Source organism: Condylura cristata, unplaced genomic scaffold, assembly GCF_000260355.1.
Source record: "Condylura cristata isolate star-nosed mole 26May11 unplaced genomic scaffold, ConCri1.0 scaffold00003, whole genome shotgun sequence".
In the NCBI taxonomy this organism is placed as follows: domain Eukaryota; kingdom Metazoa; phylum Chordata; class Mammalia; order Eulipotyphla; family Talpidae; genus Condylura; species Condylura cristata.
The window spans coordinates 28,072,401-28,089,724 of NW_004567104.1; the positions used below are offsets into that span (position 1 = coordinate 28,072,401).

The 17,324-nt window shown below is 34.6% G+C and overlaps 1 protein-coding gene across 4 annotated transcripts in view; it reads right to left on the bottom strand.

The window, feature by feature from the left end:
* Nucleotides 1-17,324, bottom strand: part of ATP13A3 (ATPase type 13A3) — a 71,884-nt gene that overhangs the window by 24,612 nt on the left and 29,948 nt on the right. For all 4 annotated transcript variants that reach the window (XM_012733812.1, XM_012733818.1, XM_012733808.1 and 1 more), the window contains 15 exons: nucleotides 16,962-17,150; nucleotides 15,712-15,773; nucleotides 11,538-11,688; nucleotides 8,642-8,758; nucleotides 8,090-8,107; nucleotides 7,846-7,999; nucleotides 7,624-7,744; nucleotides 4,313-4,437; nucleotides 3,194-3,369; nucleotides 2,428-2,550; nucleotides 2,270-2,349; nucleotides 1,648-1,690; nucleotides 1,453-1,562; nucleotides 1,084-1,180; nucleotides 211-283 (listed from right to left, as the gene is read on the bottom strand). In XM_012733812.1, the coding sequence (XP_012589266.1) occupies nucleotides 211-283; nucleotides 1,084-1,180; nucleotides 1,453-1,562; nucleotides 1,648-1,690; nucleotides 2,270-2,349; nucleotides 2,428-2,550; nucleotides 3,194-3,369; nucleotides 4,313-4,437; nucleotides 7,624-7,744; nucleotides 7,846-7,999; nucleotides 8,090-8,107; nucleotides 8,642-8,758; nucleotides 11,538-11,688; nucleotides 15,712-15,773; nucleotides 16,962-17,150 (1,639 nt within the window). The remainder of the gene's footprint in view (nucleotides 1-210; nucleotides 284-1,083; nucleotides 1,181-1,452; nucleotides 1,563-1,647; nucleotides 1,691-2,269; nucleotides 2,350-2,427; nucleotides 2,551-3,193; nucleotides 3,370-4,312; nucleotides 4,438-7,623; nucleotides 7,745-7,845; nucleotides 8,000-8,089; nucleotides 8,108-8,641; nucleotides 8,759-11,537; nucleotides 11,689-15,711; nucleotides 15,774-16,961; nucleotides 17,151-17,324) is intronic.

Here is a 17,324-nt window from a genome sequence, read left to right on the forward strand (position 1 = left end):
ATACTAAAGTTTCCTCTGAACTCTCTGATAATGTGAGAAAGGATAAAACAAGTGGGACCAAATATAAATAACTGGAAATAAAAGAACATATTTATAGGTCATCTGGACATGTATGCACTGTGTTGCAAATGTTGATATAAATTTACCAGTTTAATAAATCACATCAGAATCTCATATGCTTTGAAAAATTAACAAAAAATAAACACTCACTTGTAAATACCACCACCAAAATGATTGCCAAATCAATGAAGAGAAACTGGAAGTCTCCAAGATTGCTTAGGATCTGCAAAAGTAATTTTTAAAAAGTTAGGGGAACTATTTTCATAACGGTAATCTAATGCAATAGTCTCTTAGTTTTAACTTTTCCTCATGATTTTGGTGCCCAACTGACCCCAAATAATGCTAAGTGTTTTGGAGGTAAGATTCAAAATGACATTTGGACATGCAAGTTTTTGGCAAAAGGAAACAAACCTTTACTCACAATATTCAGTGTTCTTGAAAATTAGTATTTTGAAGGTTCCTTAATATCTACTATCATCCCTCCAGTTTCTTTCCACAAATGTTAAAAGGGGACAGTTTTCACTCCTTGGCATGTCACCAGTGGTCACTTAGAGAAAAACCTAGTTTTATCACTTCGATCATAAAATCTGAAGGAGTACCCCTGGACACCACTGTTTATGCTTTTTCTCCAAATGCATAATGTGCTACAAGCTATTATGGAAACATCTCTTCTTACTCCGGCCTTTTCCTATACATGTACAGCAAATTTAATAATTCTGAAATAGTCAAGCTTGATATTTTGAAGAGTTCTGTGATGCCAAATCTGTCAAAGGCAAAAGTGAATACAATCATCTCTTAAATCACAAGGCTTACCCACAGCTGTTAGCCTAAAGTAAAATACTATTTCATGTTACTGAGATTTTCAATCTGTCTCTCAAAATAGAGTAACCTAACTGGAAATTTATAGATATTATTTATGTAAATTCTATTATTAATGGATACACTTAAAATCAAATCTGCATATTCATTTTAATTTCAATGTCATAAAACTAAATGCCACCTCTAAGTAATGTCAATACTCACAGAATACAGTAGAGTAACACTGAAGTACTGTATAATGCTGTATAAAGCCATAAATTTGAACACACAGAAGGAAGTCATTAAAGCAGCACGGCCTTCCCTGTGAAAATAAATGTTGACATGTAAAGACAATCATGTTAATAACTCCTCCCTTCAAGCCACAATTCTATCTTAACAGATAAACACCAGCATTAAGTACAACAAAGTACTTTTCTACAAGAGAGGAGTAGCAGCATTCCTCTTACTGCAGAAAGTTACAGATCCAATATGCTAAAGTACCATTAAACAAATTCCTATCACTTTTAATTTTCTTTTCTATGTTATTAGAGAAAGCTACAAAGGGATAATGTAAAAATGTTCAATTTTCAGTACCTGATAAGATTTGGCACACAGGAAATACTAGGTGTTTTGGAGGTAAAGGGGGATGCTACTGAAGCTTCAAGCTCTGACAGGGAAATGCCTCCATGTGCTCTCTTCAAGGCCTAATGGTTTGAAGAAAAACCATTAAGTTTTGTGAATGTGACTTATGCTAGCAAAAGACCAGTAAATCACAAAAAGTGTACTTACACCACAATCATTTGCACCATCACCACACATCCCAACAAAGTAACTAAAACAAAAATTATGTTAAGATTTGATTAATTTCTTCACTCAACACATAAGCTTTCTCCAATACAGTATTATGAAGAGCAAATTTCTCCCAGGGTATTAATAAATCCATTCATTAAAATAACCACCAAAGATTGTTTTGCAAATAGCAGCAGCCCGCAAAACCAAAAGCCCCAGAATGTCTTTATCACAAGATTGGTCAATGGGCTTATCACTTTGGCATCTCAATTTCCTAATCTTTAGAGAAACAGGAGTTGTGCTACTAGCATAGTCTTTAATGAGCTTATTTTGAAGGCTGTAAGACAAGATTTCTCCCTTGAAAAACTTGAAACAATTATTTACTAAAACTGAGGTCAATTCTATAAAACTGAGTGAATGACTTCTACCTCACAGATAGTATCTGGAAAAAGAACTGTGGACAAGAAGTACTGCAGAGACAATGACGGAATACATGAGCTTCAGAGGCTAGTTATCACCAATCTTAGAGATGACAATCATGCATCTTTAAATCATTTACTGAGTCTGAAATGAAACAATAATTCATAAAAGTAAAAAAAACCAACAAACCACTTGTACTTACTCTACATTTTGCAGTGCTTCCACCAACTGTGTCTTCTGATCGGGTGCCATACGAGCAAACACAGTGCCGTGCAACATCAACTGGAAAAAATATGATTTACTTAAAATACTGCTGAAAATGTATTCATTTAAAAATACAAATAAGCCGAAATCACTAACCTTAGGAACAAGGTCTTGAAAATGCTCCAGTATCACTGAAAAGGATTTTCCATTCATTGCAAAATGATAACGAGTCACCTGAAGATCCTCTAAGCTATCATGGACCAATTTAATAGGAATAGCCTGTATGCAAAACATTCACAACACTTAGGTGCTTAAAGTTTAAGTAACACAATTCTATTTTAAACATAGAGACAAAACTGAATTCTTTCATTTGCCAAGTCTGGCCTAGGAGTTAAGTCTCAGAACTAGCATTGCTACAGCCCAGGTTTGATTCCCCAGACAGGGAACTAACCCACGTATAGCACAACAGACTTCTCCTGTCTCGCCCACTGCTCACCTTAGCACTGTATATCAGTACATACACCTGTTCTGTTCCCCACTCTGTCTTTAGTGAATCTACCTTGTCATCCCCTCCCCCAACTTCTCGCCTATAGTACAGTTCTCTCTCTCACACACACACATACACATACACACAAATTAAGTGAGACTAAATAATAGTTTCAACCTGAAATGATCTATTAAATGATTACAGACCACCTGTATCATTAATCATTACCCTTAAACCAAGATAAAAATTTGTTTTCTTATCCTTTTAAACTGTGCTCCTAAACTTACCTCAGTCCTAATGAATAAAAAGTTTAGAACAGATAGCAAAGGCTTACGTTTCCATTTTCTTTTTATTTTGCTGTATTTTAATGCACCATTTTTTATTTTCAGACTAGAGTCAAACAAGCTTCAAAAGGAAAATTCATCATGACATTACCTCCGAATCAATTGCTGATGAATTACTGCACTGTGTTACAGTATCTGCATAATGCCAATTTATCTTGGCAACTTTCCCATCCTTTGGAGGTAATGCTTCAGCAATAATAACTTTATCTTGAGGTAGTATCATTCCACAGTCTCTAGCCACAGAGACAGCAGTCAACATGTTGTCACCTAATTTTCAAAATAATGAAAATATATTACAAAGTTAAAATGGAAACTTGAATGTTATAAAATAACAAGCACATATTGAGAATCTACTACAGTCCCCCATGACTGGGCTATGCAAATGAATATAATATATAGTTCTTATTCTTGGAGTTTAACAATAATCAGGACATACACTTATCAAAGGAAGCCTCAAATAATTCAAGCACACATATCTAAAACATTCAGAATATTTTCATCCATAATTTAAAAAAACAAATCCACGGGTTAGAGGCACAGCACTATCAAGCTATGGTTGGCCACTGCAACATGAGTTCAATCCCCGGCCAGGTAGCTAACTCTCATGGCACAACAGACCTCTCTTGTCTCACCTGCTGCACCCCTCAGCAGTGTACATCAGTAGATCTGCCTGTTATGCTCCCCACTCTCTCTGGTGAACACTCTCACCCCCCAAACCCTCTGCACACACACCCCAGCTATTATATGCATAAATATTTTTTAAAAATAAATAAATGAATACGTTCTATCTTGTGTAGTGCACTAATTGTATTCACTTCATACCTGGCACAGTGATATATACAGAGCAGATCTCTGTATTAGCAGAGATGCTAATATAGTTACTTGAGTTCTAAGGTAATAAGTATGCGATGAGATGGATCTCAAAAGTATGAAAAAGAAAAATATACACAGATGAACACATAAATGTCATGACGTAACTATCCTAAATCTGATAAAGAATATGCCCTTCACTATTTTATGACACTCTCTAAAAAGAATTTGATACACCTCAAGAGAATAGTGAAGTTATCTTATACCATGGAAAAATATTCAGAGCTGAAATGACAATGTAGGATAGAACCATTATATATTTTTATGACTTACTGATCCTCAATATTCTATAACTTGAACTCTAAAACACTCAGTATTGTGTCCATTCATAAAATCTAACCTGTGACCATGACAGTGCGAATGTTGGCTTTATGCAAATCTTCAAGTACTGCAGGGGTTTCTTGCTTTAATTTGTTCTGCATTATAATTAATCCCATAAAATCCATGTTGTTTTCAATGGCATCTCTGAGGAAAAGAAATATGAATATATAATTGCTCAATGAAAACAGGTATTGCTTGCTATCTGCTGATAAAGCAATTTAAAGCGGCCATGAATTTTAAAATAAAACATTATATGCTCAATAAACCATAGGTATGTTTGTGATTTTCGGTATCTAAAAAATTTTAAATATGGAAAAACAATTCCCAAGAAGTAAATTTTGAAAAAAACCTTTATCCTTTGAAACATGGGGTTAGAAGATCATTTGGAAATACATGTCTTTGTCAGACACTAAAAACTTCTAGTAGTTATCTTGTATACCATCCACAAAATGAAAAAGTATAATTGTCTATTCTTTATTGTCCCCAAAACAACATATCCTAATTTATATTTGAAAGGGGAAAAACTACAGAACAATTACTACTGACTAATTATACTCTTATCAAATCTGATAATTTTATAAAACTTGACCCTGGAAGTATGATACAAAACTATTAGCAGCCTGAAAATGAGATCTACTCAGGACCCAAATATTGGTCTTTTAGAATATGTATCAATATTCAATGGTTATCAAGATGATATTCCTTAAAAGAGTGTCATTATATACTATGCACCAAGTACTGTACTAGTAACTAGGAGGTCAAAACAAATTCTCTCATGACAGTTTTGTGGGGAAACAGACATGTAAGCAAAGAGATATATGGAAAAATATGCATCTTCAGCACTCTACTGGAGCTAAAGTCTACTCCATGATACCAAAATTATTAAGAAGTCTCAAGTTACTAAAATATTATCAAATATGTATTTTTTTTCCAACAGAGAAAGAAGGTGTGAGGTTAAGGGCCAAATTTTTTCACTTCCAACAACCAAGTGGCTTTCTACACAAAAATTAAATAAGAAAGGGCCTGACTCATACAGCTACGAAAATTAAACACCTTCAAAATACTAAGCATTACAATGGGTGGTATGGATATTAAAAAATAGTTATGAAACTTAATACAAGTGACTGCTGGTGGAAGAAAAACAAGCCATGAAGTTTGAAAAAGCATCAGACTATACTGATGTGAATCTACTGACTCAGCCCTGTAGTCGTTTTCCTATACGGTACTAATTTCTGCTACGCACTGTTTTCCTAACTCTACAAATGGTAAAAGCATGGCAATCTTACCTTCTAGTGAGAAAAACAACAGTCAACTCAAAAATCTAAGAAATATGTCAAAACCCATTCCTATTAAAACATTAACAAAAGGGCCCTCCCTGGTGGTACAAAAGGTTAGTGAAAACACAGCACTAGGAAGCTATCCACAGCCACTGCAGCATGAGTTCCATTCCAGGCCAGGGAGTTGGCAGACAGACCTCTTCCTTTCTCGCCCACTGCTCCCTTCAGCAGTGTATTCAGTCATTCTGCCTCTTCTGTCCCCAACTCTGTCTCTGGTGAATCCTCTCACCCCCCATAACTCTGGCCTGCAGCCCAGTTCTGTATGCATAAATAAAGAAATCGTTGAAGAAAAAAATAAAAATAACAAAAAAGTCCTATTCCTATAAGTAGAACGAAACACAGAGACAGTCTTGGTTCAAGGATGAAGGAGTAGAGACAGAAAGAAGGAGATAGGGCAGGACAGCATTCTATACAGAAGAAAGTCTACACAAGGCATGAAATGATCTGCATACAACAGGCTCAGAAACTACAGACATTTCAAGAGTTAGTTACACTTTTATTGGAGGGAAATGGGAAAAGATGAAGATCTAGAGAAAAACAACCCAATGTGCCGTGACTTTCATAGGGATTAGGATATAGTATTTCTTTTTTATCTATGGCTCCCAACCATATATATGCATTAGCTTGCTTAGTTACCATTTTTCTTCCAAACTGTTATGTCTAGACCACATCCCCCAAAGATTCTGTGTTTAATAAGAATTCCTAATGTAGTTTCTCCTACATTTTCTTTCAGTTCTTATCCACTTCACTTTAGTTCTCATTCAGGAAAAAAAGAATTATACTAAAATACTACACCCACCCTTCTCACTTAATGTAGCTGGAATAATTAACGAAAGTATTAATAGCATGTAATTTAACCACTGATCTGATGACGAGTACAATGGTACTCATAGTATGGTATTTATACTATGTAAACATGAACCTTATATACATGTAGAAAATTTATTTAGGCTGGATTCCTAGAACTGGACTTAGCTGGGCCAAACTATAAGCAAATTTAAACTGTGATGGATACTATCCACGTTCCTTTATTCAATAATGTAGTAGCACTATGTCTTCAAACTTTTTCAAATCTTTGCTGACGCTTGCTATTATCAATCTTTTATTTTAGCAATCTTAGGAGAACAGCAGTGTGCTGTGATTTTATTTTATAGCTCCCGAGAACTGAAATGTCTGTCATTTTCATGTTTCAGTGGTCATTTGCATGAGGTTTTTGATTTGTATCTGTTTGCATTATGCACCTCACCCCTTTTTAAATAAAGTATGTGTGTGCTGGCTCTGATGTTCCTTTCCTGATGTGTGGCCCTGATTATGAACTCCTAGTAGGAGGCTAGCTTGGGACACACGGTGAGTAAAGACAGAAGAAAAAAGCTGAATTTCTGAACACTTTTATTCAAGGCAGGAGGGAAGGAGAAAGAGGTTATTCGACAGAATTAGCAGGACAACTAATGACTATTCCTGTCTGCTTACAAAATGCTAATTACACCAGAAATATGAAACAAAACTGTTATCCTCAAAGGGTATGTCTGTATCAGTTACAAGTGACAACCTTTACATGTGAAAATCGAGTCTATACATAAATAAATGTAATACTAGCAATAGTATTGCCAGAGGGTGAGGGGGCAGGATTGGTTATATTAATTACTGTGACTTACATACAAATTAGCACTTAGTTCCAACCATTAGTCAAAAGCAATTATATCATCAGGGAAAGATAAACTCCTATAAATTATTTTTACTAAAACCTAATTATGTTCCTAGAGCATGCCTGACACATAGCAAACACTGAATAAATACATAGAAATTATAATTAAAAATAATTCCTAAGAGTTGTACTTTATTTTTACCTCAATCACCTAAAACAAACATCATATTGTATCTATCTGCACACATTCAATATTTAATATATACCCACCTACAATTTATTTTGTCATTTATAGGAAGATAAATGATTATTATTCTAGAAACTGCAGGAAAAGTTTACCACACTTACCTGCTAACATTCTGTACTTTATGCCATGTTAGTTTTGACTCCAATTTTCTGTGTGCAAGAGCAATTACACGGAAGCCCTGTTTAGTATAATCTTCTAAAACTTTTTCAAAATCAACAGGAACTTTTTAAAAAGAAAAAAGTATACATGTCACTGTTAAGACTGCTCATATAAATTATTATATAAATACCAGAATTTTGTTCACAGCTCAATTGACTCCTTACCCGTTTCAGGTTTACAAAGACTGGCAATGACCTCAGGGGCTCCTTTCATGTACGCATCCATTTTCTTATCCCCTAGCACCCTCGCAACCACGCTCATACGTTGCAAGGCAGAAGAAAAGGGGAACTGGCGAACAATTCCTATCTCATAAATAGCCTATACAATGTCAAAAGATGCACAAAATATTTATTTATCACTTAAGAAATGCAACATAGTATGTATAATAAGTAAACATTCTTCACTTACTGGAAGTTCAAACAGCTCCTAAAAAAAAAAGAAACAGTACAGATTAAATCCTTAACATACTCAAAAAATAACTATCCATAAAACATGTGGGAAATAGTAAGGAACTTTGACTATTGCAAGCTAGGTATTAAGATCACATCTCCATCTCCTATTTATTAAAAATACATCTTGAATATTTTCCTGTTAAATCCTAAAGATATTAATGCTCTTAAGTATTTAAATAATCTAAGGGAATGCATTTTAAAATTCACCTGAATGTAACAGTAAAGCCTTTCACAAATTCTTTTTATTAAACTTTTCAAGTATAGATGCCATTTACCAGGATTACTCCCTACGCACTAAACTGCATTATAAATAATAAGAAAAAGTAAAGGGACTATGAAGTAAATCTCAATGTTTTCTTAAAATAAAGTGCCCCAATACAACAGGTTTAGTTTCTTTTAAATGCAGTTAAAATTGCATAAAGGAAACATGATTTCATTTTCTACTAACATTTCACACTAAGGATTAAATGTGAGCAACAGTATTATCTAGCTTAAAGCAACTTCCCACCATTTCTTGGTTTCCTGCAGGTACAGATTCAGGAAGCAGTTGTTTTGGAGGACGAACCACAGTGGGCATAATTCTATTATGAAGTGCTGTTTCTTCTTCAGTTGCTTCTTCCAAAATCTGAAAGGAAAATATTCAACATGGTGTTTATAAAATTCAATTCACTGGTTACATCTTTAAATCAAATACTATGACTATTTTCAGTTAAGTAAAACAAAAGTGGCCGAGGAACAAATGAGCATTACTATGACATTAAAATAAATAGCAGTACAGGGCCCTCCCTGGTGGCGCAACAGGTTAAAGCACAGCACTGTGAAGCTATCTGCAGCCAGTTTGATCCCTGACCAGGGAGCTGATCCTATTGAGGGGGCAGACCTATCCTGACCCACCCACTGCTCCCCTCAGCAGTGCACTTCAGATGCAGTTCAGGTATGGATAACAGAACTACTGTGTTAAGAACACATGTGGGTCCAATGAAGTGTTAATGTTTTAGCCTAACATGCTGTGTTAGATACCATCACTCTAATATACCTCTTAAAAATTATTTTTAAAACTTTTGTGGCGAAAAAATTTCAGAAGAGAAAATGTATTAAGTACATATACATGACAAACAATAAACAAAATTGACTCTAAAATTGGATGAATCACAATGGGGAAATGATGGGGAAAGGAACTGCATCCAAGCAGCCAATTTTACACAACTCTAAATTACAGAACTGTAAAATTCATTTTAACAAGTCTGAAACTGGACTGTATCTTATGGCATCAATTACTTTAAACAGCAGTTACGTGGAAACACTCTGATACTTTTAGGTGAGTTCAAGCATCAAGGCATAGAAAATCTACAAAACATGCTGCCACATAAACTTACTCATTTTTTAAAAATCCACTAACACATCAGGCCTCCCTAGTGGCACAGGGATTAAATCTCAGCACTATCAGCTATCACCAGCCACTGTAGCAGAAGTATTATCCCTGGCCACGGAGGTAACCCACATGGTATAGCAGACCTCTCCCATCTTACCCACTGCTCCCTTCAGCAATGGTTTTCAGTAGATCTGCCTGTTTTGCTCCTCTTTCTGTCTCTGGTGAATCCTCTCACTACCCCCAACACCCACCTCTAGCCTATACCCAAGTTCATATATGCATAGATAAATAAAAATAAATCTTTTTTAAAAATCCACTAGCATAATAATCTACTGAAAATCTATTTCTTTGGAAAGAAACTTTAGAGAAGATCAAAGATGAAATCATCTATTTTTGTTTTTACTCTTTATAAATGAAGAGAGTCTCTTGGGAAATTAAAGTTGATGAATATTTATTGTAAGATTTCAGAAGGTAACAGAGCATGTGTGCACTCACTCATCTCCCTCCCTTTCATAATATTAGCAAAACACCAAAAAAGAAAAGAACCTGTAAAAGTAATTAAAAAGCATGGTGAGAAGTTTTCAAAACAGAAAAGGTAAACTGAAACATAGTGATATGTTAGGGATGGAAAAAGTGGCCTAGAATAAACATAACAGAACACACAGGAAAGATAAATGCATTTCTTCATAGCTGAATTAAGCAAAAAACCAACAAATGAATCAATGAGTCAGTCACTCAGGAAACCAGAATTACCTACCTTAGAGAAGGGCTACTATTATGAGGGCTACTGTTCCAAAGTAAGTCCTGCCTATACAGTATTATGGGAGTGAGAAGAAAGCAACTGGGAGACTAATTGTGCTACTCGAAAACTGAATACTGTTTGATAGTGGATGGCCCATGCTGTCTCCCACTAGCCCCAACACACAAGAAACTCCTTCTAGTTAGCCTTTCCAATCAGAGAGAAATTTCAAGAAAACAGACTGACTTAAATAAGGGAAAGGATGAAATACCTTACTGCAACTAGCCAGAATTATCAAGTCAGACCTTTTTCTTCAACCACCAAATTGTTTAATATATAACGACATGTATAATGTATAACAACTAATGTGAAATGAAAATATATAATAAAAACAAAAAGCAGGAAAAGATTTAAGTGTTGGGGGTTGAGGGGTAAATCCAAATCCAGAAACAATAAAATAGTTCAGAAACCAGAGGGAACCTTATAAACACACTAAATCTATAAAGAACCAAAGTGCTATAACATAGCAATAACAAGATCAAAAGCAAGCACTAAGAAAACAATCAATGGCAAAACAAATAGAAAGGAATTATAAGCAAACCAAAAGCATACATTTGTTTTGTGCACAAGGATACAGTAAGTACAAGATAGGGACAAGATCAATGAAAGAATGAAGGAAGAATTAAGTTTTTTTTTTTTTAAAGATTTATTTGTTCATACAGAACGGGGGTACAGGCCAGAGGCTCAGGGGCTGTGAGAGGCTTCACCAGACAGAGTGGGGAGCAGAACAGGCAGATCTACGAAGTACACTGCTGAGGGGAGCAGCAGGCAGGTCAGGAGAGGTCTGCCGCGCCATGTGGTCACCTCCGGGGCAGGTGGGAATCGAACTCATGCGGAAGTGCCTTCAGCTTCTCAGTGCTGTGCTTTAAATGCTGCGCCACCAGGGATGGCCGGAATTAAGTATCTTTACCTCTGGCCAATCAACTGCACTGCTGAAGAACATCTTACCAATGTGGTCTACAATTGAAGTCACTGATCGTTGGATTTCCTTATAAATTCTTAAGCAGTGACCTGAAAAGGTTCCCCACTATTGAAGGTGTTTAAGTGAGTCAATTTAGCTAAAATACATTTTTTTTACATTTCTAAGTATTTCTCAGTGACGCATCCTTCAAAACTACGGAATTCCTTTATGGTACAAGACTGTCATCAAAATAATTAGCAAAGATAATCCTCCTGCAAGGCAGTTTTTACTATATTTTATTGAAGTTATTTGTATTTAAATATTGAACTTACCCATCCGATGGCTTCAAACATTTTCAGATCAAGTGGATCACCAGAAAGCGCTCCTTCAATTTTTGTAAGTGAATGACAAGTAGCCATACAAGCAACAAACTGAGATTTTACCAACATCTCATTGCAAACATTTTCTTCTGGCAAAAGAAAACTAAATAGACATGCACTGAATTAATTCTTAAATCTAACAATGACTCAAAACAATATTCTAACAACATTCAGGTTTTGTAATTTTTTAAATGGAAATGTTAGTACATAATTTTCACTGTAATTTTTAGCACTTAAAAAACATTTTCTCCTATAAAAGTTGTACAATATTAAAATATAATTATTTCAGTTTTTGATAATTCAGATATAACCATATAAAAAGTATCTAATACTAAATAATAAATGAAATTTCCATCTATGGACATATGGCAGAATAGAATAAGTAACAACTCACTGAGAAACCCACAGAATTTATGTGTGATATGTTCTTTTAAAAAAGCAAAATTAAGAAGCTCATAGGAAAGGGAAATCATGGCCAGAAGTAGAGAAAAGGGGAAACTAGAGGAGAATGAATTTAAGCTGATTCTGTGACCATCTCAGTGAGATGGAAAAAAGTTGAGAGCCATCTCAGTGTTCTAAGCACAAGAGTTTTAACACCCTGACAAGAAGAAGAGTAAAAGGCTGATCACAAATAAGTAGGAAGTGTGAACTAAGAGAATTTCTTTTACCCAAGATAGCCAGTGACTTACACCTCTAGAAAGAGCATTAGAAAAAATTACCCACAGAGCCCTCCCTGGTGGTGTAACGGATTAAAGGGCATCCCTGAGAAGCTAGCTATAGCCACGTCAGCAGAATTTGATACCCAGGCCAGGGAGACACAGCAGACCTCTCCTGCCCTGCCCACTGCTCCCCTCAGCACTGTACTTTGCCAATCTTACTCTGCTACCCACTCTGTCTCTGGTGAATCCTCTCACCTCTCCTGTAACTTTCAGCCTGTACCCCAATTCTGTGTGCATAAATAAATATTTAAAAAAGAAAAAATTACCCACAGATTCAAAAGCATAACTAAGAATGCAATATCTTTTCTTTTTACCCAAAATTCAAGAAGACAATATCTATATAGTATTTATACATTAGGAACTAGTCTAAAAACCTTAAATATATTTGACTCATCTCATGCTCATACCACAGGAAGATTTTTATTATCTCCATTTTATAAATTAAAAAACCGAAGCAGAGCAGTTACATAATTTGCCCAAGTTACACAGTGGATGAACAACAGAATAAAATCTCAAACACCAGTTTCAGGATATAAACTCTGAAACATCACACTACTCAGGATGAAGTTTAAATATATACATATGTCCTAGTCTGGAAACCCTCAAGTTCTGACCACAACATTAAAGCTTGTTTGAAAACATTAATGCCACTTTTGGCTAAAGCCTTGACCAAGCAAGTAAAGCCTCTAGAGAAGAGCTCTTAAAACACAGCCACAAAGGAGTTTAACAGGAGAGTCTTTATAAAGATCAATCCATAAGCACCCTCAGAAATAATTCTCAAAGACAAAATTAGAATCCCATGAATGAGATAACAGAATATAGCTAACTAAAAAGATGCAAAAGAAGGTATTTAATAAATTTAAAACTTAGACAAAGACAGGGCCCTCTCTGGTGGAGCAACAGGTTAAAGCACAGCTCTATGCTAAAGCCACTTCAGCATGTGTTAGATCCCCACCCCAAGGTGACCCACTTGGCGTGGCAGACCTCTCCTGACCTGCCCACTGCTCCCTTCAGCAGTGTGCTTCATCAACCAACCTGTTCTGCTCCTGGACACTCTGTCTCTGGTGAATCCTCTCACTGCCTCTGCACTTCTGACTGTACCCCAGTTCTGCATGTCTAAATAAATACATCTTTAAAAAAAAAAAAAAACTTAGACAAAGACCAAGATACCATGATGATGGGGGGGGGGGGGTTGGTGGCGGGGGAAGAAGAAACAATTGTCTTGTCCAACACATGGTTAGCATTCCTAGGTGGGTAGAAAACAAACAAACAAAACGGGTTTTAAGTCCATAAGAGAAAAAATGCTAAAAACTTTCCAGAATACATGAAAACATGAATTCTTTTTTTTTAAAAAAATTTATTTTTATTTTGCTATAAGAACTAGGGTATAAGCCAGAGGTGCAAGGGGTGAGAGTGGATTCACCAGAGACAGAGTGGGAAGCAGAATAGGCAGATCTTTGAAATATACTCCTGAGGGAAGCAGCCAGTAAGGCAGAGAGGTCTGCTGAGCCATCTGTGGGTCAGTTCCTTGGCTAGGGATGGAACTCAGGTTACAGCGGTAATATCATGATAGCACTGAGACTAACCCCTAGGCCACCAGGGGTTAGTCTTGAAATCAAAAAGTGGTATGAGTCCTATACTAATGAAAAGATCGTGAAAACTGTACACATCAAGGACAAGACTTAAATAGCTATAACAAATCAAGAGAAATTGGAAAAAATTTCAAAATGCTCAAAGAAAACAAATGTCTAACTAGAAATTGATAGTTATACTATCTTTCAAGAATAATAAAAACAAAATTTACTAATCATTATGGAGATGACAATCTAACCCAGAGGAACAGAAAACAAGAAGCAATGGTTAGCAAAGATATTCACAAACCTAGTTAAATCTAAGTATGCATACTGTATACAACCAATGTCAGAATCATAAAATATGTTACATATACATACACACTATAGTCCATGTGGTTCTGACTTAGAAACCAGTAAAGACACCAAGCACTTTAGAATCTACAAATATGGATATTAATAATTTAAGGACAAGTAGTTAAAGATTAAGCAGAAAAACTCTGAGAAAATGTATGTATGAATTAGGGTGAGAGCTGGTAGCAATAATTTCAAATATCTGAAAATCTTTTAACTGTGAGTGCACTGACACAGAAAGACTAAAAAGTAAACAGTTGGAAGGAAAAGCTATCAAGTCAACATCAGGCAAAAGCTGGCGTGTAATTTATAAATACTAGATAAACTAGAATCTAAAGCACAAAAAGAATTTAAAAGCAAACATACATTACTGTGGATAAATAAGGTCATGGTATTTCCAGATTTAACAACTCTGAAATTACCTAAACCAAACAATATACTCATTCAACAAAATACAGATTTTTACACAACAGTAATAAAATTTCCAAGCATCAAAACACAACAAAAACAAAGTGAAAAGATAAAGCAGAGAGGTGGAATGTCTTAATGAAAATGATTACCACCCAGAAATACAAGATTTCTAGCAAATAAGATAAAGAATAACTGCAGAATAGAAAAATTAAGATATAAACTGACAAAATGTTTCAGAATGCTAAATGTCCCTCCTTCCAAAATGTGAAAATATATACAGTTTTGTAAGTAACATGCAAATAAGCACACAATGAAAAACCATTTAATACCCACCCATCTGTAAAAATTAGAAGCTAACAATACCAAGTTTGGCAATTATGTGAAGCAACAGGATCTCTTATCCACTGAGAACACAAGTTAGCATATCACTTACAATCAGGCAATACCTATGAAAGATGATTCCATGTACAAACTAAATTGACCCCGAGTTGATTTTCAAGAAGTTCATTTACTGAAATACAACCAAATGTTCATAGGAAATTGTGGGTAAGGATATATTTGCTTCACTGTTTGCGAAAGTGGAGGGGGGAGAGAAGGAGAGAAACTGAAGCTATCCCTAGGCAGAAAAAGTTACTATGGTTTAACCCATGTAATGGACTACTATTTAACAGCTAAGATTAATAAATTATATCTATATGTTATCAACAGGAATATTGGAAACAAAAAAAGCAAAACATACAATGAATCAGTTGTGTATATTTATTTATAGATAGCTACTGATTAGATATGTATTCAATTAGAATATAAAAACATGTAAAGATAATAACAGACACAATTTCAGAACAATGCTAGAGACAGGGAAGACAGATTTAAGATTTTAGTGGTATCTGTTACTTTAAATCTTTTAAATGAAATCTAAAACAAATACACAAAATGTCAATTACTTAATCTTGGTGGTAGGTACACAAGGTACACATAAATCTGAATTACTTTCTATATTTCTGAGTGTTCATATATCAAAATATTTATTCAAAATCAGCTAACAAATGATCAAATCTGGTTAATACTTACCGTGTATTTTCCACCCGTTGAATCCCCCAAAGATCTAAACCATCTTCAGTAAGAGTTCCGGTCTAAAAATAAAAATCATACATGTACAAAATATTAATTAATGCCTCTGAAAACAAAAATCATGGAAAACCATGTTACATACAAACAATATACTATACAGCTGTGAAAAAAGGAGAGGAAAAGTAATCTCTGTACAGTTCTATGACTTTAAGAGTGAAGAAAAGAGTAAGAACATTAAAGTACAGTTCTCTATGTAAAGAGGATGGGAATTGTATAGGTTTATATGTTTATGTTACTTAACCACTGCAATCTTTACTTAGATTTTGATTAAAAAACAGAATACAGTTGGAGGCATTATTTTTAGAAATGTGAGTAATCTGAATAAATTGGATATTAGATAATGTTAAGGAAATGTTAATTTTGATAAGTGGAACAAGCAGCAATGTTTTTGAAAATATCTTCTAGAAATACATACTGAAGTAGCACAATGTCTGGTGCTGCCACCTTCAAAATGAGGGAATAAATTAAGTACCACTCACAGTATGTTGATAAATGTTAATGCTGGGTAAAGATTCATTATACTAGTAATTTTTTCCTCCACATTAAGTATTTTAATATTTCCAAAAGGACAAATGCAAGTGAAATTTTCCAATAAGACATATATAAAGTATGGTCATGGGATATGACCGATTTTCCTCTTCTTTAATGAAAATGTACAAAAGACAACTTCTTGTATCATTTACCCATTAAGAGTTTGATGGAATATTCTTTTGGTTAAGGTTTAATTCTCAAAATAAAACTTCAGAAAACTAGCTTCAGTTGCTGTGGCGGAAACCAATGTGAGATGCAAAGCATATTTCAAACAGGTATAAGATCTATCACGTTCACATAAAATTTTAAATGACTTCATAATTATAAAACATACTCAATAAAACATAGATCAAAGTATCTACTTAATAACAGTAAAATTTCAGTACATGTGTAATGTATGAAACATATCCTCTTACTACTACCACAAGGCACAATTCTGGATATGAATGATTAAGCAATTGCAGGTTTGGGTAAATAAGCCATAATCAAAGTAACAAAAATTGAGGGAAAAAATGAGGAAAATACTGAAAAATCCTATGTCAATAGTCAAAAAAGAAGTTGAAGGAACATAAAAAATGTGTGCATATTCATTGTTAAAAAAATTACATATTAAAATAGCTACAAAGTAACCTCTGAATAATCTATGAAACTGAACTAACCTTGTCAAAGCAAACAAGATTCAGCTGTCCACAGATATTTATCCTTTGGGGACTAATACAGAAAATACCAATTTTTTTCAGTCTTCTTTGGGCATATACAATACCAGCAGTCATTGCAGCAGGAAGTGCAGGTGGCACAGTAATTGTAATGATATCAAGAGACTCAATAATTATTGACCCAGCTTCTACCTACAATTAACACAAAAATTTATGTAAGACTGTCAGTATTTACTAATTTGAGTATTTTTAGGGAAAAAAAAACTAAAAAACCAACATCTATTAACTAAAGTTTTCTCCCTTTAAAAGTTCTACAGAAAGAAAAGCTCAATGAACAAGTCAATGGAATGCAGAATGATAGCTATT